The 21,788-nt window shown below is 38.3% G+C and overlaps 1 protein-coding gene across 1 annotated transcript in view; it reads left to right on the top strand.

Annotated features, from left to right (window-relative positions):
- tafa4b (TAFA chemokine like family member 4b) overlaps positions 1 to 21,391 on the top strand; it is a 40,170-nt gene extending 18,779 nt beyond the window's left edge. Inside the window, exons 4-6 of the mRNA XM_030133530.1 lie at positions 6,630 to 6,785; positions 17,215 to 17,339; positions 20,376 to 21,391. Coding sequence (XP_029989390.1) covers positions 6,630 to 6,785; positions 17,215 to 17,339; positions 20,376 to 20,387 — 293 coding nt within the window. The 3' untranslated portion in view covers positions 20,388 to 21,391. The remainder of the gene's footprint in view (positions 1 to 6,629; positions 6,786 to 17,214; positions 17,340 to 20,375) is intronic.
- The last annotated feature ends 397 nt before the right edge of the window (positions 21,392 to 21,788 follow it).

Raw genomic sequence — 21,788 nt, 5'->3', positions numbered from 1 at the left:
TCTCAATGTCAGTCTTAGAAGTAATTTCTAATTTTACACAACACAAAGTTATCTAAACAATTGTAAAGTATGACTGGAATGAATCTCATCTAAGTGACAATTATCACTTTGATCTGTAAAATAACATTTGTCCATATTTTGTGTCCTGGCAGTTCTCACATGATTTAACAAATTGTAAAACTAAATACCTAATATATTCTTGTGCACAGAGGACACCCTTTAATAAAAGTAGCACAAGAAGGCTTGATTTCTTCAAATCTACTTTTTGTGGACAACAGCACCAAACATGCAAAATAACTTTTAGCACTATTAAACACTTTGATAGGGTCTACAAATGTTTAATTAATTTAAAAAAAAATGTATTGTTGTTTTCATCTTCATGTGTTTTTTTTTTTTTTTTTCCATTTTAGTCTAGAAGAAAAGGATCAGTTAATGTATTCAGTGCGCCTGCTGCTGTTTTCACTGCCAGCCTCTCACAAATAGAATAAAACAGTGTAGAAAATGATGAAACCCAGGGCCAGTCACACAGCAGGAAATACTTACACTCACCCATCACATCATTATTACTATTCATTTGGACCTGTACTGTATTTCTCAACGATTACACAGAGCACCACAGCAGCAGGTTAAGCAAAAACCTGAATTCCATGACCTCTAAGAAGAGTTTAGTGAAATTAATTACAAACTCAACCAACTTTCTCATTTATAAATGGTTCTGCTCTCATGAAGCTAATTCTGTGCAACACTCCTATATTTTCTGACAACAAAATCCCTGGCACCAACATTCTTATTTACCTTTTTTATGTTCTTCCTCAAATCCATGAAAGCTGTCTACCTCAGAGAAACCGTTCAGTCATTAGTTTCTAGTGGTGATACACTAGTGCAAAACTAATACATGGCATGGCAGCTAATCAAAGAATTTTTGTTTTTCCCAGAGAGATTTGGGGACTTTAAGGACAGTACATGAGGACAACAAAAAACACTGGGAGCTCTACTTTCATATTCATATATTTATGCGTCTACAAACAAGCAAACACGTTGAAAACATATCTACCAAATCTGTGTGTACAGTATGCCTGTTTATGCATGGATATTTTTGAAGGCATGTCTGTTTGTCCTTGTCTGGCTCTGTTAATAAGATGCCTTCTTAAAAAACAGCCCTGACAAGGTCTTAGTGAGCAGGTTTTATTGGGGATAGATTTGTTGCACAGGAGTATTCAGCCGTACCGACGACCTGTACTGGTAATTAGCATAAAGCCGAGTGAGGCTTGATGTGGGCCTGTTAAACACTGATAATGTCAGGAGGATTGATGGACTGTGCAGGACCGGGGTGAGGAGGAGATGGAGCGAGCAAGGAAAGCAGAGGAGGGGAAGGAGAGGCGATTAGTGATCTAAGGGCTTCGAGAGGTTGAATGAAGAAAGAAAAGTGAAGTATTTAGCCATAAATTTTGTAAAAGCAGAACATAATTAGATAGATGCATATGAAAAGTATCCCCATGTTATTTCACACAGTTGCTTAATGTAAAATTTGCATTGTTGCACAGTTTTTCCGTCTATATTGCTATGCTGCTTTAGATAGAAAGGCGAGATATTCGGTCTTTCACACCTGTGGATACGCTTGTCAGCTATTGACAGGGGAAAGACACTGCTTTCTGATATATTGCACAATGCTCCTGTTTGCCTCTGTCTGTCAGAGAGCATCAATTGCCTGGCTAACCCATCAGTTGAAGGTAACTTGGTTTGTTGGCTGCCCAGCCACAGTTGTCACCCACTACACCGTATCCCCCTTTAGCCTGTCACTGGAGGAGAACCATTTAGCCATGCTTGAGAAGTCTTTTCATCTCAGCGAGTGGTGGGCTCTATTACACAGTGATGGCTATAACAGAATGGTTTAAAGGCAACATTGAGACATTAGATACACTGTTATTATGTGTATAAAGCTGGAGGCTGACTGCTCCAACATGAATTTTAAGCAGATAAGGGGAGAGAAGCAGCGCTACCCCGAACAGTGGTTGGTAGAGAAGACAAAACTGAAAGGCTTAGAGTGAAGCTGCAGTTCATCAGTTTTCTTTTCAAACCCTTTTTTTCTGATGTCTGAGGCTTGTCTTGGTTTTGTACCATTTCGATTCACACTTAGGTTTGGCCACAGCTAGATATTGACCTGACTGTGTGCAGTTTACCCCTGGAATACTAACCAGGCTCTGAAAACTTCACTTCTCAGCAACATTCCAGCGCCAAAAGTCATGAACCTTTTATAAAACAGATGCTGTATAGACAGTTTTTTTTCTTTGTGGAAGCATAGGACTTTGTCATAGTTTGTTATTTTTGCAGCAATTGGAAGTATTTCCCATTTGAATATCCATAGCTGTAGTCACATCTGTATGCTGGAAGTCACAGAAACAGCAGATGGGAATATAGTTGTTATTCACCTGAAGTATTATTGTAACCATACATAATGAAAGCCCTGAAAAAGCATAAGAAATTGGATTAGCCTTTTACCCTCCAGGCACAGGGAGAGGGTGGTTTTGAGTTCATTTCTTTCACGTACATAGATTTTGGTTATAAATCTCTTTGAACACCTAATGTCTAGTTATTGATGAAGACCTTGAATGCTTAAAGCTATGAATCGTAGCTAGAGGCTTAAATATATTTTATTTTCATCACAATTTTTGACATGTACTTCTGATATATATATTTGGAAAACATAAGTTTTAAGTGCTGCTTTGTTCTTAATTTATGTTATGACGAAATATTTTATTTCTGATGGGAAAAAGCCTGCGTGCTGTCCCGTTTTCTAGGTAATAGAATGAAAGTCACGGTGCCTCTGATACCGAGCTCTACTGTAACTAATAGGTGTATTACACAGCAAGTTTATTCTTTGCTTACATTTCATAGAAAATTTACCAGCTCACCAGTGACTTGAAAACTGTGGTGAACAATTTGACTTCATAGTCCTCATGAAAAATAAAAACACAACTGCCTTCTCCAAACTTTTTTTCCCCCCTCTATAGGATATAGTTTACTTTTCAGAGTTACAGAAATTTCCTTGAAGTAAATTCAACAAACTACACAACACACTGTGATGGCAGGATCGCAACACTAAAAAGAGAAGATATTTCATATGGATTTTAATATTCTGTGCACAGTATTTTTTTTTTTGGCATTACTGGTTAAAAAGATTTCATCACAGCCAGTTCATCTCCTTTAGACTCTGTCTACAGGCTGTAGAAAGTCAAACCCATGATGTAAGACTTTGACCATTTGCAGGAATATTTTATAGAAGCAGGGAGTTAAATATGTAACTGACAAATGTAAGAGTCAATTACTGAAAGAAAAAGGAAAGAGTGATGGAAAGAAGGTGTGTATTTTTATGCATTTCCTATGATTTCTTGCTAAATGAAGCTATGAAGAAGGATCCTTACCATAATTTACAAAATATTTGATTTTAGTTTCTGATTCCCATAAATGTTTCTGCATGTGTGTGTTTTTTTGAGCTGATTATGACAGAAACACCATGTTTTAAAATTAATCTGATGGTCGACACCTTTCTTCAGGTAACACCCCCAGTATTTGTATAATAGGAAGAACTATAGGCAGACTTAATTTAGCCCAGAAAAGTGAGTTGAGGTGGATTTGCCGTTTCTGATGTAGTCAATAAAGAAAGGACACCTGTGAACCCTTTGACCTTATAATTCCAGCAGGAAGCCAGACTCCTCATCTTCCACCTGAATAAGTCTCTCCTTTCACCTTTGTCCCTAACAAGCTGCATATATTTAAGACGGTTGCCGGTGATTGACCAGTCTTACCCGGTCACAACTCAACACTAACAGGGGAATTCATTTTCAGTTCAGAGTGAGGATAATGAGGGTTTGGGTCTGATTAAAACAGTAGAAATGTGATGGTTGTGGAATGAAATCAGTCTGTGCTTATATTAGTGTTGTATTTTCAGCTGCCTTGTCCATATTTATTCCATTGAGCTCTCTTTTATTTTATGTTGAGATTTCACACACACATATATATATATATATGTGTGTGTGTGTGTGTGTGTGTGTGTGTGTGTGTGTGTGTGTGTGTGTGTGTGTGTGTGTGTGTGTAATCCGGCAGCTGCTCCAGCCTCAGGAGAGCCCGAGACAGAGGAATGAGGGAAATGAAAGTAGAGGGATGATAGCGGAGGAGCGCCCTCAGAGAGCCAGGGATCATTGATGGGGCTCTCTGGAGAAGAGAACAAACAAACTTTAAATCAGAAAGGATGAGAGGGGCCATGGCCTGCAGAAATGGAACCCTCTGCAGAGTGTGTGCGCCACGTACCTGTTTGTGTGTTGTTTTTTTCTGCAGCTGTGTGTGTGCGTACGTCTGTGTATGCGCACTTTTTCGTCTGTCTGCAAAGCTCATTCAGCTGAGCATGAAAAGTTTTGGACTGTCGCTAAAGTCACGAACATAAATGAAATCTGGGCTTATGGTACAGTAACAGTGGTTTTTCCAGGGCTGTAAAGAGGCTTATAGGTAGTAATGTCGCCAGCAAACCCTGCTGGCTGTGTTCAGAAAACACGGCGCCAGAGACTCTCAGGAGTGCACAACAAGCTTTGAGAGTAAAGATAAGGCTGCTGGAATCCGTTCAGAAGCCATAAGCAAAGATTAGATTCACTAAACATTTGTGGTTGCTGCTTTTTCTTTTTCATGGGTATAAAACCTTCCTCTTAGAAGATGTATGGATTTAATGTTCTGTAACAACACATTACACAAACCTGTTCAACCTTTGACCCCAGACCAATGACAGATTTACTGATGGTATTATATATGTATGAACCTGCCTATGATCATGTATTGTATGTATGTATTGTTTTTGGTTCAGTTTGTTTGTTTGGGTTTACAGATTGCCAGTGACCCAGAATAGATCTGATTACATTTTGGGAACTGTCAAAATTAAAAAATTTTAAAGAATATTTAAATTCTTTTTTTTTTTTTTTTTTGCCATTTACTTATAATGGGTGGAAATTTAAATGTCTGTAGCAGCAAAACTATTGGTTGAATTCATACCAAATTGGGTTTATAGATTGCCAGTGATGCAGAATAGATGTCTTTACATTCTGGGAAAAGTAGGTCAAAGTTCACATTTTTTAATACATTTTTAAAATCTTTTTTCTTCTCCCATTTACTTATAATAGGCAACATTTCAAATGTCTATAAAAACATCAATTTTGTTTCAATTTACTTCAGACTTGGCATATATATAGAGGCAATTCATATGCTGACATCTGCACACGCATAGACTTGATGACATCAGCTGGATAGATGCCAAAATAAGCTGCAATACATGTGAGGGGCAGGGTTTGCTGTGCCTGGCGCCACTTGTTTAGCTAGTGAAAAATACTTTTAAAAATCATATTATCATATAATGAGACATAAGAAAACAAAACTGTAAACTTTCTACAGGACAAAAATGATTCAAAATGATTAGGTTTCATTACATGGCTTTATTAAATTCTCCTTCTAATTGTTCAGAGGTAGCGTTCTACGGTGTTTTTGTACAGCAGCCTGCTCTTATGCAGCTCCAAATGTAGAATCTAATGCACTCTTTTATTTAGTGGTAGAAATAAAATTATTTTGAAATCAAGCAAACAATTTTCTATCAATGTTTTGGATTTGATAAAATGGATTATGTACGGTGAGCTGGTCATTTTTGTGGAATAAATCTCTTCAGCGTGATCAAAACCCCTTCACTTTATTTCACAATTATGACCGACTTGCTACACTTCTCATATACAGACATTTTCAGGCACTATGCAGAGGACTTTGCAATGTACTTCATATTGTGAGTGTCCTTCTGTCCCATTACTGTCAGGCAAACGTTATAATTAACCATACCAAGGTCCCTGGGGAAGTGTGATCAAGGGAGATTAGAAGCTGTTTATGTGTTTCAGAGGTGTCAGGTGAAAAGCAAATATCCTCATAAAAATTATGACTTTGAGGAACACAAGAGGACACACAAGCCACTAGTTACGAACATTTACAGACACACAAAGACAAGAGAAATGTGAATACAGATATGCAGCCATTCATGTACACAAACACAAATTCAGTGTTTGAACAGTGTTCACCTCCACATATGTATGCACATATTCTGGCCATGATGTTTCAAGTGGTGTGCTTCTTTATAACATAACTTTTCATAAAATGTGCATGTCGTGTCGTTGCTTAGATCAAGTGTTTTATTATGTCTGAAAATAATCCAAAGGAATAATAATACTTTCTGGCTCTTGCTGTTTCTTTTCTCTTGCACACAATGACAACAACAGAGCTGACTCTGTGACGAAGTTAATGAGGGCACTGGGCTGAGAATAAAAGCAAAGTGTCGCTAAAGAGCGTTTACTTATGAATCAAAGAGGACGCGCCTGGAATAAACTGAAGAGTTTATACAAAAGTAAATAATTCAGTAGATTCATTTAATCCTCAGAGTAGCTAGTGGGGTATGTGTTTGTTTATTTGTAACACCGATTTATTTGAATTTAAATCCTTTTTTTTTTTCGCTGCAAAAATATCAAAGCATCAGTGAGCCCATGTAATAGCCTGTGTATTTCCAGCCAATACTCCCCCTTCACCACTCTCCTCTCTCTTTGTCGCTCTTTTAGTTTCTTACCAGGTGAAGCAGGGGACATGTGAGGTGGTGGCTGTCCACCGCTGCTGTAATAAGAATAAGATTGAAGAGCGCTCTCAAACCGTGAAGTGTTCCTGTTTCCCTGGGCAGGTGGCTGGGACCACGAGAGCCAGACCCTCCTGTGTGGAAGGTAAAAACCTCAATGTGTCTGTATGTGTGTGTGGCCCTGAATTTCTGATGGTAAATCTGTAAATATCTGTATTTTGACAGATAACAAATCTGTACGTGTGTTTTCTTGAAAAAATCCATGTCAAACTGAGTCAGTCTGTGTAGAGGTTGTATTAATCTGACTAATCTCTTCAAGAATGACTTGACCCTAAAGCCAACCTTAAAGCAACTGTAAAATGACTTGATGCACTCGGATGAAATTAGTACATTTGTAAAATATGACTGACTGCGGAATATTGTAAAAGTATTGTTCATAACGTGTTCTCCACTCTTATTTCACTGTATTTCAGGATTGAAAATCCTATACCAAAAATCATACCTTCAATACATCACGACTCATTTTGAGATTCAATGGCTACAAATACATGAGCCAATTTTAGGAGGATTATCAGGATGTGCATTTATTTGCTGCCATGTTGATATTTGTGTGATGTAGAAGAAGACACTACTCAAACAGACCCACAAAAAGTAACCATTTCTTTTCATACAGTGACGGCAAAGCTGATGCAGAAGTCATATCTCACATTTATGTCTTTTTAATGAAATTGCATGAAGGAGAGATAGGAAGTAAACAGTTAAAAGTTAAAACAGAGCCTGTAGTGTATAAAAACATGTCATAAAAAACGACCATTAAAGCTCTGCCACTACTAAGCAGTAGTACTACGGTTCTGTGTTTTACAGCCCTCACTTTGGCCAAAGTAAAGTGTGTTGTCTTTACTCTGCTGGTTCGATCGTCTCAGTTTGTCATGTCCCAAAGAGATCATGTTACATGAAATGTTACAGCCACTAATGCAGGTAATGGAAGCCCAGTCACCAGTGTCTCTTTGCTTTCCTTATTCCCCTGTGCCACATGAAAGGAGGAACAAATATATGACAGCTGTTCGCCAAGACTACTGCCTCCGCCTCAAGACTGGAAATTTAAACTGCAGTTTTAAAGGCCTGATTTTATTTGGGACAGCTTTCCATTTCATATCTAGCCGGGCCTCTTAAAAATATGGCAGATGGTGATGGAGAAAGTATGCTCGTCTTATCTCATTTAAAGGTCAGGATAGAATATTTTACTGAAGACCCAAACATGGACAAGATAGAAAGTACAATCATAAAATCTAATCTCTAAGTTGGTGTGGAGATGTTGAGTCAATAATTGAAAAAATACATTTTAAGAGTATTTGATATAAAAGTACAGCAATAAATAAAGAATTATCCACTGAATTTTGCTCTTGCGTGGCTCCACACAAAGCATGCAGTGTGTGTATAATGTGTTTGTTCATGCATAAGCATGCTGTGTATATGTGAGTGCGATGTGTGATGACGGACAGATGAAAGCTGCTGCTTGTTTTCATAGACCTTTGTTGCACCCGTTGTCTGCTCTGCAAACTCCTGCCCAGCAAGAAACAAGCAGTGTCACTGACCCCTATCATCCATAGACGCTCCGCTGAGATCTGAAACACACACAGTGTGTCGGCCAACCCAATCCAATCATGCTGTATTAGCCCCTTACCAGAGGAAAATACATAGTTTTCCCATACGTGAGAACAGCAGTGAATCTCTTCAGCTCCCGGGTTATTCAAACTGTTAAGGTCACTGTGGGGTTGAGACACAATCCACACTCACACAGACCTAAACAGACATATGGACAAAGAGAAAGTTATGTTGTTTCTGTATAAACAAATTCTGCAGGCAAAGTTTTCTCCTTTTTGCAGTGATTAAATTTTTTTTATTTCAGTGGTTAAATAGTCTGGTTTTTTAGGTGGCCCTTAGTTAAAACATTTTCTTTTATCTTCCTTTAATATAGAAATTGAACAATCTCATGTATTTGCATTTGATTTTACATCATTTTTTATTTCCTGTGTGCTGCATGCATGTTGTATTTTGTCCAACTGCATCTCACATCCAGAATCACCATCCACTCCCTTTATAAATGTGCTGTTATTCCTGTGTATGACCAGTAGACGGTGCTTTGCCCATTGTAATTCTGGCACAAACACCTGCTTGTTTCATTTGAACACTATTTTCACTCAATAAAAAAGTAGATTTGTTATTTAACCTCTTTGATGAGTTCCTAGATGGGAACAACCGCTTGATAATGATAAAATCAGGCAACCATAGCAAAGATGATTGGCTCTGTAATGAATGTTGGGATAAATAAGGAGTTGTGTGAAACTTTTAAACCTATTCAGGAAAAATACAGCCCTGCCCACTTTGTTTTTCTTGGTTCACTTTAAAAATTTGTACTTTGTCAAAAAGAAGTAATGACACTGATGAGATGCTAATAGGCTGGCAGTTACTGCATGACTGAAAGTTATCAAAAGATAAGTCCTTTTTAATGGCTTATTTGCTTTTTTCTGTTACACACAAATGTGCAAACAAAACACACCCATACACACACACAACCATCTCGGTAGTCACAAAATTTTCTAATTTCCTATTCAGATCTCACCTCTGTGTCTCACCTCCTCTCACTTCCATATCCAGTGCTCAGCAACACTTATCTCATGAGTCATACTTGACCTCGGAGTTCACAGTTACACCTCATCCAACAGTGTTTTACACACACACACACACACACACACACACACACGCACACACGCACGCATGCAAGCACGCGCACACACACACACACACACACACACTCACACACACATATCCGGGCATGCTGCTCTCACCTTTTAGGCTTGAGCACTGATGGAAAGAGACAAACCCGTCTCAGTAGCCAGCCTTTGTAGAGAAGCCATAGTGTAAATGGAGTTACATTATTGATGCCGGCAGAAAGAGGAGAAAATGGCAGTCGGTCCCATTACTGACTGCTACCCATTACTGTGAGATTTTTTTCTTTTTAGCGTGCTCCTTTTGTCACAATATTTTTCTTTGACTTTTTTCATTAAACTTAAAAGCAACCGCTTTTTGCCTTCATTTCTGTCATAATTAACATTGATGTGTGCTGCTAAAGTGCAGGATATTATCTTAGTGTAGTTTCCACAGGTTTCTGTGACATCCAGTGAATAACAGCTCAGACGTTTATTTGTTTTTAAGTGAATTACACCTGATTTATTTAATTGTGCCTTATACTTGGGGATATGGATTAGTATCAAACACAAGGAAACATGTTCAGCAGTGACATTTTAGTAATCAAGTTCAATCAAGCACGGACCTAGACTTTATTTGCAGTTCTGACTTTTTATTTGGGATAAACTATAAAATCATCAAGTTTTTTGTCCAATTTCTTTAGTAAATAGCTATGTAAGTAACAGAAATGTTGGTTTATTTCACATTACTCACAGTACATGCTATGCTATTTTTATATAGACATAGATATAGACTGGTTTTGCAAGTCTGTACAGGCAACAGAGATGTATACAACCATGTATAAATGCATTGAAAACCTTTCAAACCATGTCCTAAAGTCATGAAAGTTCAAGTATAGAAGCAGCAGTGAGGTGCACTCTGGTGTCAAATGTAAGTTTTCCTAAAGAAATTACTCTCTTCATAGAGTCAAATTATCAGTTACCCATAAGAAGCTGTATGTGGATGTTGAAGCTGAAATCTTAACCTTCCACATTGTGTCACATTAAATGCACTTCCTTATCCACAACCTTCAACTTCTGTAAAATACATTATTCTTCCTAAATGTAGTGACATAAAATGTTAAACAAAATGGAAATAACCATAATAGCAGTGCACAGTTATTGTGTTTGGCTCACATTTTGGTTTATGTTTCAGGGTTTTCTGGTTACTGGTGGAAGGAACATTGTTTTTCTTTGGTAGACAGTGGACTCAAAGTGTGTTTGGTTGTGGAGTTCGACAGAAAGCACAATGGCCTTATAAAAACACTGGATGAGTGGATTTAGTTTGGTGCGTGACACGGCAAATTCTAGCAAGAGAGCAAAGAAATCGAGTTTAGTGTTTCAGCACACATCAGCCTGCTGTTGTTTATTGTAATATCTTTTCTATAGCGCCATACTTTTGTCGGTCTGTCAGTGTCTGTTCCTGTGTGTGTTTTTGGGATTGTGTGTGCAATAGCTCACCATGTATAATCTTTTTCTGACAATTTTTCAGCTGCTCAGCGGTTGTGTTTTCTCGTCATGCATACCTGGGTGTGCTGGCATGCCTGTATGAGCCAGAGAAACAGAGATACAGTGTGTTAGTAAATCACTGTAGAAAAAGATGGATGCCTCTCTCCAACTGTTTCTGCACACCAGGATCACTGAGTGGAACAGTTACAATGCCTGAGGGTGCCTATACCTCAGGGTCCATCTCTAACTTCTCTCGCTTGTGTTTATGTGCATGTGTGTGTGTCAGGATACTTCATACTGCCTTAAAATAGTAATGACCTGGGAGCAAGGGCATGGGGATACATGTGACTGTGCTTTTATACTCAACATTCACTGCACAATGGAAGCTGCATACATGTTAGCAGAAAAACCTCTCAGAGGTAGTTTGTGTCAGTGCAGTACATGCACACACACATATGCATCATAGAGGTGAATTCCCCATTGGGGGTTGGGTTGCTCCATTGAGTAATTTTAGGCAATGCCTTGGTAAAGTATTAATGAGCAAACACTCAAACACACACATGCCTGAGTGTGTACACTGTATTCAGATTCCCTGTTCTACATCAAATAGTCTGAATTTGAATACTATGAAATATAAAGGATTTTAAAAAGACAATATACTGTATGTTTCTTGCATGTTAATCTACGATTCTTAGATTTAAGAGGAAAAAGGTGAAAATAAATCATTCCCTGTAATTACATGTACAAAGCGTCTGATCTCAGCGTATGTCTCCTGCCTTTACATTTATTACACTTTCACAGGTAATTTACAAGGCAAAAACTTAGATTTTTAATTAAAGTTTGACTCAAGCTTGTTATTACGTCAAAGCACATTGCACATTTGGGTGTGAAGCTGTTTATTGCATACTTTAGGCGAATAGTCAAGAACTCTCTGTCAAACCAATGTATTTCTATGTACTAAGTTTCAGCTCAAAGAATTTACACAGTAGGAGCTTTTTTTCACTAAACACATGTTAAATACCTGTGGAGGTGGAAAAACTGCACATATTCCTTGGGTGTTGATTGGCCACTAACAAGGTATCACATAGATGTAGTGTAAGAATAACAATAACGCAATACGAAGGCTTATATTTAGTCATACACGTCTAAACAACGCATCAATTATGAGCCCATGTTTGGTCTGAACATGTGGATGAGGAGCCCTGCAGTTTCAACTTTGTCCACTTGATGTCACAAACATTACAATGACAATGCAGCCAGCGGTGCAGCAGGAAATGAAGCTGTGCAGCTGTGGTACAGATACAATTCAGGAGGCACACTTACCAACACACAAATAAATAAAAAACAAACAAAAAAAAAAAAGAATCGGTGTCATCACAATTAAATGATGAGTGACATTTATCAGATGTGTGTTAGATTGACACGCTGCGATCAGTGGAGGAAAGACAAAGCTGTAGGCAGCCTCGTAGCCTCAAACCTCCGCAGACCTTGTTTAGAGAACCCCAGAGACTCAGCGGGAACCTGGGGAATAACATTGCCCCAGTCCCTTGTGTTGCCTAATCACCTGCACCCTAAGCAAAACACTGTCTAGACGTTTGCCCTTAGCTGAGCTCAAAGTTTGAGAGGGAGAAGTTAAAAGGGAGCCATTTTGAGAGCACATTCCATTGTAATGAGCAGATAGTAACTGTGATGAAATGCATGCCTGAGCTGTAAACCTTTTTTTAATTAACATATGCCCCTTTTTGAGAATACAAGTGTAGACTCTTAATGTGACTGATGCAATTAGAATAGGTAGGGGAGAGGTATGCCATGTGTTTTGCACATTTTACCTCAAGAAATTGCAGTTTCTTTTTCTGGTTCAAGAGCCTTGTGGTGATTCATTTTTACTTGAACTTGTTGAATATTCCAATGAAAAACTGTCACCGTTAAATTATCGCTATAATTCTACCAATTCTTACAGTATAGGACTTACACTTACACTCATCAAGCTATGCAGTGAGTTATATCTAGTCTTAAAACATCTTAAATTTAATTTGAATAAAGTCCATTAATGTCTTGAATTGTAGGAGGGAGAAATTAAATTTGATCTGGTAGAATGAATGACAGTGCTTATGCTTTATTCAGTTTTTATGTTTTATTTTACCAGCATTTTATATCCCTTAACAATGACTCTGTCTGTTTGGCTGAACAGTATGTACTAGTGATCATATGCCTGCTGCGAATATGCAAATATGTGGACTTTGGCAAAATCTTAAGGCCTCACTACCAGTCATCAGACAGTATTCAGCACCTTTTCTCTGATAGCTGCAAAGAATATAAAGGTTCAATTTCTGTATTCATTCATTCGTTCTACCAGATCAAACTTAATTTAAATGACAACCACACAATAAATGTTACTGCAATCTGATTAACATTTCTGTAGCTGTAGCTTTGTTACTTTATTTTTGTATAGGCATTAAAAAGGTCTTAAAGGTTCATTGTTTAACATTTTGGTGGCTCCAACTACAGAAATAGAATATAGTGGCTCAGGATGTTGAGCGGATCGTCCAATAACCGAAGGATTGGTGGTTCGTATCCAGCTCTGTCCTAGTCATGTGCTGTTGTGTCCTTAGGCTATTCACACTGGTGGTGCTACAAACATAGTTTACCACCACCGGAGGGTGAATGAATAATGGATCCACTGTACACGCTTTGAGTCTGCGTTCATAGAAAAGTGCAATATAAATCTAATCCATTATTAGTATTCATAGTTACATGTTCATGTGTATGGTCTCTTTGACAATAGCACAGTGTTTTCATTGCCTAAGTATAAGTTGTTAGTATGTACAAAGGTAGCAGGAGTCTGCCATGTAGCGCTGTCATGTTACCACAACGTGCTACGCTGCCAGTCCCTCAGAATGGATGTCTTTTATTCCTTTTTTTCATTTATGCAGGTGTCACTGGCTCTTTAGAGGCCGCCATACAAGGGAGAGATGAGGGAGATATAGTTGGCTGTAATCTGCAACTTCACCACCAGATGCCACTAAATATCACACACAGAACCATTAAAAGCAACAACTCTTATACTTAGAAATGTGCAGGTACTTTGTTTATATGATGCAGTAAATTAAGAAAGTGTTTTGTGTATGCAAATCTGAACTACGCCAACAAAGAGGCCATTAAAGTAGTTTAACATTGAACATCACAGTTTGTTTGCCAAACATGCAGCTCTGCACACCACTTTTAGTAGGGCATGGAAAATTATGGTCCCAGAGGTGAAGAACTCAAAATTACATACTGCCCACAGACTAAGTACCCCTGTAATCTTTTTATCATTGACCTGTTGAGACATGCTGTGAGTGCTATCAACATCTCGACTGTCTATGACATCACAGGCCATGCTCTGTCTGCAGTTCACTTTTTGCACTGACAGGCAGGTGTTTGTGAGTCACGCCTGCCCTACCCTCTTGGTTTACATGTGATAAGGTGCAGGGAATGCGAACTCCATAATGGCACTCAGAGGCCATGCCCATTAGCTCTAAATAACACTCTCACAGTGCAAAGCACCGTCGCAGACACCATAATGGTCACATTAAAGAGCATTACACAGCCACTGGTTTTTAAAACCGCTTACAGCCACTGAGCTCATGCATCATAACATTGTGTTCAACATTACACTCCATGATAACTGTAAGACTTTTTTTTTTTTTTTTTTTTGGTGACTTGGCAACTTGGCTTCCTTCTTATATATATCTCTTCCACTGTCTGTTGTTGCATTTGTGCTGCCTATTTTCCACTCCACTTCAGTTTGCCTCCTCGTTTCTCTCTGTTCTCTTTGTTCTAGTATGTGCTCATTCACTCTTTTTCTGCTGGACTCAGTGATAGTCATCCTCAGACTGTTTTTTTTCCTTGCCGCTCTTCTCTTTCTGTTTTACTCAGCTCCCTTTGCTTCTCATTTCCACACTACAAAGTTGTTTTCTTGGTGAACACCTATTATTTAGCCCCATTTTCCTCCCTATCCTCCCACTTCTCCCTTTCTAAAGCTTACAGTGTTGTCTTTTATCATAACGCTTGAAAGGATTTATCCATGTTCTTTTGCATTATACACTTAAAAGCCCATTTTCTTGTTGAAAACAGAAGTCACCCGAGATTAAGATTCCTTTCTAAAAATCCATCAATGTAGAAACTTAATGAAGTTGGAGAAATGGGTCCATTCTTTTATCCTTCTCCTGCCTACACACTTGAGACAAGAGGATAGATGAGAGAGTGCATTGAGATATTCTCAGCTCTCGGGCTGTCTCCTGTCTAGACAGTGGGTCAGATGATCTGAAAGATTTGAGTGTCAGCTGCTAAGGCATGAGTAAACTTTGGGCTCTAACACTGAATTAACTACAGAGATGGTGAAGTTTTCAGGCCGGATTTTACCCATGGCACACAGATAGGAGGCAAAATAACTGTGCACATTATTTTTCTTAATCCAGACACAATCAGGGTTTTGACTACCCTCAAAAATATCAAACTACAAATAAGCCTTTTTCCACAAACTGCATGCACAGCAAGACAAATTACTTTCACGTAGTGTTTGCATGAAAAATCAAACAAACAAAAACATGATGTCATGCTTTTGCAAAAATCATCAAGTAAACATATTCCTGTTGTTTGAAATACATAAGCGTAGACTGATGTTTTACCTGAATGCAATATTTTATGTTAATCCTGTTGTTGCTCTCTGTGCTGTGTAATAACACTCACTGGCAGACTCATTTTGTGTTTTCCTGATATGAAAAAACAACAAAACCAGATGTTATATGACGTGATAACAAGCCATTTTCACTTAAATTATAGGGAATTATTTCAGGAATACAGCCTACGAGAATAGAACAACGCAAATACTTTTACCACCGGGAGACATGAAAATTTGAAGGCCTTTTCCCTCTAAGAACACCTGCAGGATTACCTTAACTGTGATCTGTTTCTTCAGAGACTTTGATTAATATATGCTGCCTACGTGTTTCAGTGAATCACATGTATTTTGCTCCCCTACCCGGTTTTCTTTCATTTCTTTCTTTTGTCAGTGCCTGAATTACTCATTCCATGCAGGATTTAAGAGCCCATGTTGAGGGATTATAATAATCTGATTAAAATGAAAAAGGTAACTGCTGTACACTTTGGCTCCTGTGAAAATCATAGTAATCACATTACAGATAAAAATGCTTAGAAAGAAGAGTAGGTTTGGACAGAAACATATCAAATTGCTAACCGTGATGCTGATCCCACAGGAACCCTAGCAGTGAAATCAGAACCATGGACAGCGCTTAGAGACTTAGCACAGACATTACAGTCACTGTTCTGTCTATTGATACTTCATAATCATACAAATTCAATGTATTGCAGTTTTCCCATGTATAGTAGATAACAGAGATGGGAGTATGTCACACATTTGCAAGTCTCAAATCTTTACCTTTGAGTCTCAAGTAAGTCCCGAGTCATTTTTGTTAGAGGCGAGTCAAGTCAAGTCATAGCTTAAGTCAAGCAAGTCACAAGCGAAGTCATAGAAATATAATAAGATAGAAGACATCTGTCTTAAATTGCTGGACTCTTTTTTTGCAACAAATGTTTCAATATGTCGTAAAAAACATTGCATCAAAGACTGAACTTGAACAAGTATGACTTCTATGTCCATTACTCCTTTCACATACTATATTTTAGTCAAATTGTTATCTGATAAGCTTGGTCAATTTTAAAGAAAATGTCAACATGATTCAAACTTGATGTGATCTGTAATGCCAACAGTAAGCTCTTGACACTTTTGACTTATAGAGATGGAATGTTAGCTAACGTCAGGTTAAAAAGAATGGTATAGCTAGTGACATTCCTTACTTTTCGTTATGTTGTCTGAAATGTCAAATGAAATTCAACGTGGTGCTGGAGGTGTCCGAAATTTTGGCACTGCAGACTTTGCACACAGTGAATCTTTTTTGTTTTCATAAGAAAAGTCTTTGAAAGCAAATTGTATAAGTTTGGGAAAAGCTGTGCCAGCAGCACTTTCCATTTTCCAAGCTTCAGCCACTCTACAACCACTGCAGTCAGTGATGTGCCACTTGGTTAGATTACAGGTTGCCAGGTTGATCCAACATGCAATGGGAAACATCCGATTAAAAATATATACAAGTCCTCAATCTGGCAACTTAAGTCTGACTCGAGTCAAGTCAGTCGACTCGACTCCCCCTTCCCTGGTAAATAACTAAGTAATGAAGGCGCTTGTATCTTGGTGTCTTTAAAACCTGCTCTATTCCAGCCTGTTAAAAAATAATACATGTAGCCAACTTGATCACGTCACATCATTAATTCAATGACCTGTCGTCTTTTTCTTCCTGTGAACTTCTCCTTCTGCTCCAGCCTCCATTGTAGCTCAGAAGTGGTGGTGCCAAATGCAGCCATGCATGGAGGGAGAGGAGTGTAAGGTCCTGCCTGATCTCACCGGCTGGTCCTGCAGCACTGGCAATAAAGTCAAAACCACCAAGGTGAGAGATGTGTATTTGCATACATGTAAATGTCAACACTTTCTGCCTTTTCTTTCTGTAGCTGACTGGTGATGAAACTCAAATGTATTATAAAATGTAAAGCTGGTATCCAGGTCTTAGTATATCTTAGAAGAAGGTATGAAAGAATTATTTTCCTCAAACATAAGCTGAGCACTGTTGTACATGTAGTTCAGTGCAGCAAAGAGCATGAAGACCCATCACAGAAACTATAAAAGAGAGACTAAACCTGAAGGATTAGGGGCCCTGATTTGAGGACAGCAATGTGCCCATTCTGGATGGAGAAGACAGTTTTAGAGAGAAGAAACTGGAACAACCAACCCTTAATAGTGGAGATGGTCTGCAGTACTATCTATTAGCCTGGCATTCCTCCCCTGGCAGTTTCACATGCATGTGAAAACAAATCAGACAATGGTTAGTTGCACACATGAGTTGATGTGTGCCTTACTGCCCTACCTATCCATTGTGTTGGGCAACATTGAGTTCACACGTGAGTTCGTGGTGAGTTTTGGTGGGCAGTGACCCACAGGTAACTTTAATGGCCCTGAAGGTGTCCGCAGCATTACAGAGGTTAAATACCAGCACCAGTCAGAACTGAGAATGGGAGGGGAAGTGCTTTTAGGAACAAAAAGATGCCTTCTACAAAAATCACTTATAGGATAGAAATGAGCCTCACATTCTCACATTAATAGACACTTCTTTGTCATTTCTATACTTGAAAATGATTAAAACAATGAATTAATTATCATACTAATATTAATAATATATTGCACCAGTATTAATATCATTCTAATTTTCTAACTAATCAGCAAATGGTTATATCACCATTTTTGTTTTCATTAACTATAATATTATTTTACAGCACAAGCTTTGTTGCATTAAATATAATTTCATGCTGATACATTTACCAACATTGAACAGTACAGTACATAGAACCATTTCCATACTGTTACATTGTAAGGGAGATTTTCTTCCTGCTTTGCTTCTGATATCTGTTTATCACCATTGCTGACCATTTGTATACATCTGTGTGCATCCATTTTCTTTTGTACATTTGCTGCTAGAGCTCTTTTTCTCCAATTGAACAGACTCACCATACAGTTATTATAGATGCTGATGTTCAGTTTGCATGCAGCAACAAAGCATATACCCTTATCAATGTTCTCATCTGAAAATCCTTTGAGAAGCACATGATGTCCAGCATGAATAAATAAATGTATTACTGAGCATCGTTCAGCTCCGATAACATTTGACGTATCTAGAATTGACCTTGATCTTCATTTCAATTGATTTTTCCCCCCTGTGAAATATGTTATCTCAATTAGTGTGTGGTAAACAAACTTTCAACTTGATGACTCTTACATTTGTTTTTAATACTTTATGTGACTGTATAAAAAAGGAAAGAACTCAGAAGTGCTTACCAAGCAAATTAATTGTAATCTTGTAAACAACTGTTGTTTGGGTCTTCAATATGCCTCCGAATTAGTGTAAGCTAATTTAAGCACTCACTTCAAACATCAATAAAAATTACCAAAAAAGGAGCTAATCAAAAAGCATGCCCACAAGTGAGCCTTCTTTGTTAATATGCTGTAAGTACATCTGCTTCTGTAAATGTAAAAAAAAAAAAAAAAAAAATGAAGAAAACACAGCGCCTCTGTATGCACAGTATGTCATACAACTGTGTGATGACATGAAAACTGATGCTATTCAGACGAGTTAAATTGATTTAAATGAGGGTCCTTCATGGCCCTTTGTAAGCTGGTGAAGTGTGAAAGTTAATTTGTAGGACTGACGACAGGGGTGTGAGTATGTATGTGTCACAGTGTGTGTTTTGGGATGGAGCAGGTGCAGTTTATTTACAGGTGAAATATAAAAAGAGAAACAGTTGTGAGGGAAGCAGCGCGGGTGCCATAAGAGTAATTGCTCAAGAGATGGCATAACAGCATAACATCTGTCGCATTCATTAGAATGCATTATGGCAGGGGCCTTCCACAGAGGTTTTGCAATTAAGAGTCATAATTAAATTGGTGAGTGGGATAGACTGAGGAGCACAGGCACTGCTTGGCTAAGTCACAGACAGTGGAATTAATGACCCTGGGCCTAACACCAACTCTGGGTCTGATAGGTGCAATTATCCCGATTCTGTTGCACAACTCTGTCTATATTCTTCTTTGTTGTGTCTCCCGCTCTCTCTGTCTGACTAGCCGATCAGCTGAGAGGGGAATAAGGAGCCAATGCTTGACTGCATCAGTGGACATTAATTGTGCATTTGCAAGGTGCTTTGGGACCGAGGAGCAGTTACTTGGAGACTTGGTGGCAGATGTCACTGAAGATAGTTGCAATGAGACATCGATTCCTTGGCAACTGCTTGCATGGCCCTGGTCTCTCGCTCTTTCTGCGTGTCTCTTCTTTATCCTGCGTCTCTTTCTTTAACCATGACCTGCTTTTACCAACTCAGTGTCTCGTTCACCGTGATGATCTGTATCTGTCTGTCTGTCTTTCTTTTTTAACTCCCACACAGCGTAGGTGTGCTATAGAAAGATGCATAGATTGCCTGACTGAGGCACTGAACACATTTTAACAAAGAAGAGCAAACGCATTACAGCATAAGATGAATGTTTTCTCATGTCTCAGTCCCTTATATCTGCCTTCATGGTAAAATGCGGACACGTTGTAATTACATGAGCGGATTCACTGATTATAAATGCCCATGAGATACAAAACAAGCTCTTTACATCTCTGATTATGGGCCTTCAACTTACTGCCCAAGTAACCAGACCATTACAGCTTTAACAACTGAGGCACTGCCGACCCTTGCAATCAGTCAGATCAACGACACTACATAGACACATTTTCAATCCAGTGAAAAGGGCACAGAGAAAAGAAGTTACAGGCGAAGGTGGCTTAATTTGGATAGTATAGTTTTCCCCGACTCCTGACTGGCTTTCAGAGTAACATTGTCTATGTTGCTGTGACACGTACTCTTTTGTCTTATCTGTGGTATTGTTTCATTTTTAGGTCACACGATAGCGAGAGAGTCACCGAGCCACGAGGAAACCTGAAACTCTCCATGTGGAAAGGATGAATGACTCACATATTTACTGCACACAGTGGGGAAAATATCAAGGAAAAGACTGCAGCAAGGCTATTCATCACAATACAATGGGATAAAATGTACTCATCATGAACTCTGGCCATAAGGAGCCGCATATACAGCATATATTGTGTGCTGGTTGTTGAGACCAATGGACTACAATCATGGACATCCAGGGTACAGCTGGACAAAAACTGGACTTTTATTTTCCAATATTGGAAAACATAGAGATTGATCAACAAATGGTCAATTTCAAACACGGATAAAGCATTTCAAAGTATATATTTCAACAAAGCATTTTTGGATGAGTGTGAAATATGAACCTGTGCTTAGAGTACTGCTGGACACCATCCAGATGAGCTGTTATATGTACAGCTTATATTGGAAGTGATTTGGGAGAAATGAAAGCGATAGGAGCTCATAACTAGCAAATAGCAAATTAGCAAAAACAAAAAAAAATTGCTCTTGTGGGTCAAGTCACTATCACAAGGAGACTGTTTTGCGAGATCATTTTGCAGTTCTAATTAGGAATTGCAGTGTAGGATCATAACAGCATATTAAAAATTCATGTAAGATATTTGCACTAGTTGAAACCATTTGGGAATGTTTTGTTTTTCTGGATATCTTCCATCTTTTGCTGTGGATGTCACACACATGAAATTAAAGGTGAGAATTTTGTAAAATGTCTGACACTTGAAGTAGATAAAGATATATACAGTATATATATCAAGCCCTATCATTCCTGGGTAGCTATTGGCCCTTGCTTACATACAGCTCGGTACAATATGAAGTAGCAAGGTGATTTTAATGTCTCATTTTTGCCCAGAAACATTTCCAAGCTCAACCTTCAAAGTAAAATATCTTTGATCTATTATATTCACTCTGTTACATCTCTTATGTTAACTGTTAAAAGAGAGGCCCATAAAATGTTCAACCAGGAGGATGTGTTGTCTTTATTTTGTTATCTGACTTTGTTGTATATGTCTTTTTTTTAGTTTGTGTCTCATTTCTGTTGTGCAGGTTTTTAATCTTGAAAAAAATATTGTAAATACAGAGGAAGTGTATGAATAAGCATCTTTTTAACTACCTTTATACAGAGATTCAGCATGTGTATGTATGCACATTGTCCACTGATTGCCTCCCAAACCTCCTTCACATCAATGCTTCAGTGAGATATACTGAAATAATTGCCACAGATAATGGTAGTTCAACATGTTTTTTTTCCCCACAGGGCTCGATCATTACCGCACTGAGTACAATAGCATAGCTCCCCGAACAACCATCTTACATCTCTCAATTATCTCTGTCCATTCTCTCTCTCTCACTCCCCTTTCTTT

The sequence above is a fragment of the Sphaeramia orbicularis genome, chromosome 5 (genome assembly GCF_902148855.1).
Source record: "Sphaeramia orbicularis chromosome 5, fSphaOr1.1, whole genome shotgun sequence".
Lineage (NCBI taxonomy): Eukaryota > Metazoa > Chordata > Actinopteri > Kurtiformes > Apogonidae > Sphaeramia > Sphaeramia orbicularis.
The sequence above is the reverse complement of the archived record's forward strand: the minus strand, read 5'-3'. Positions and strand labels throughout refer to the sequence as shown.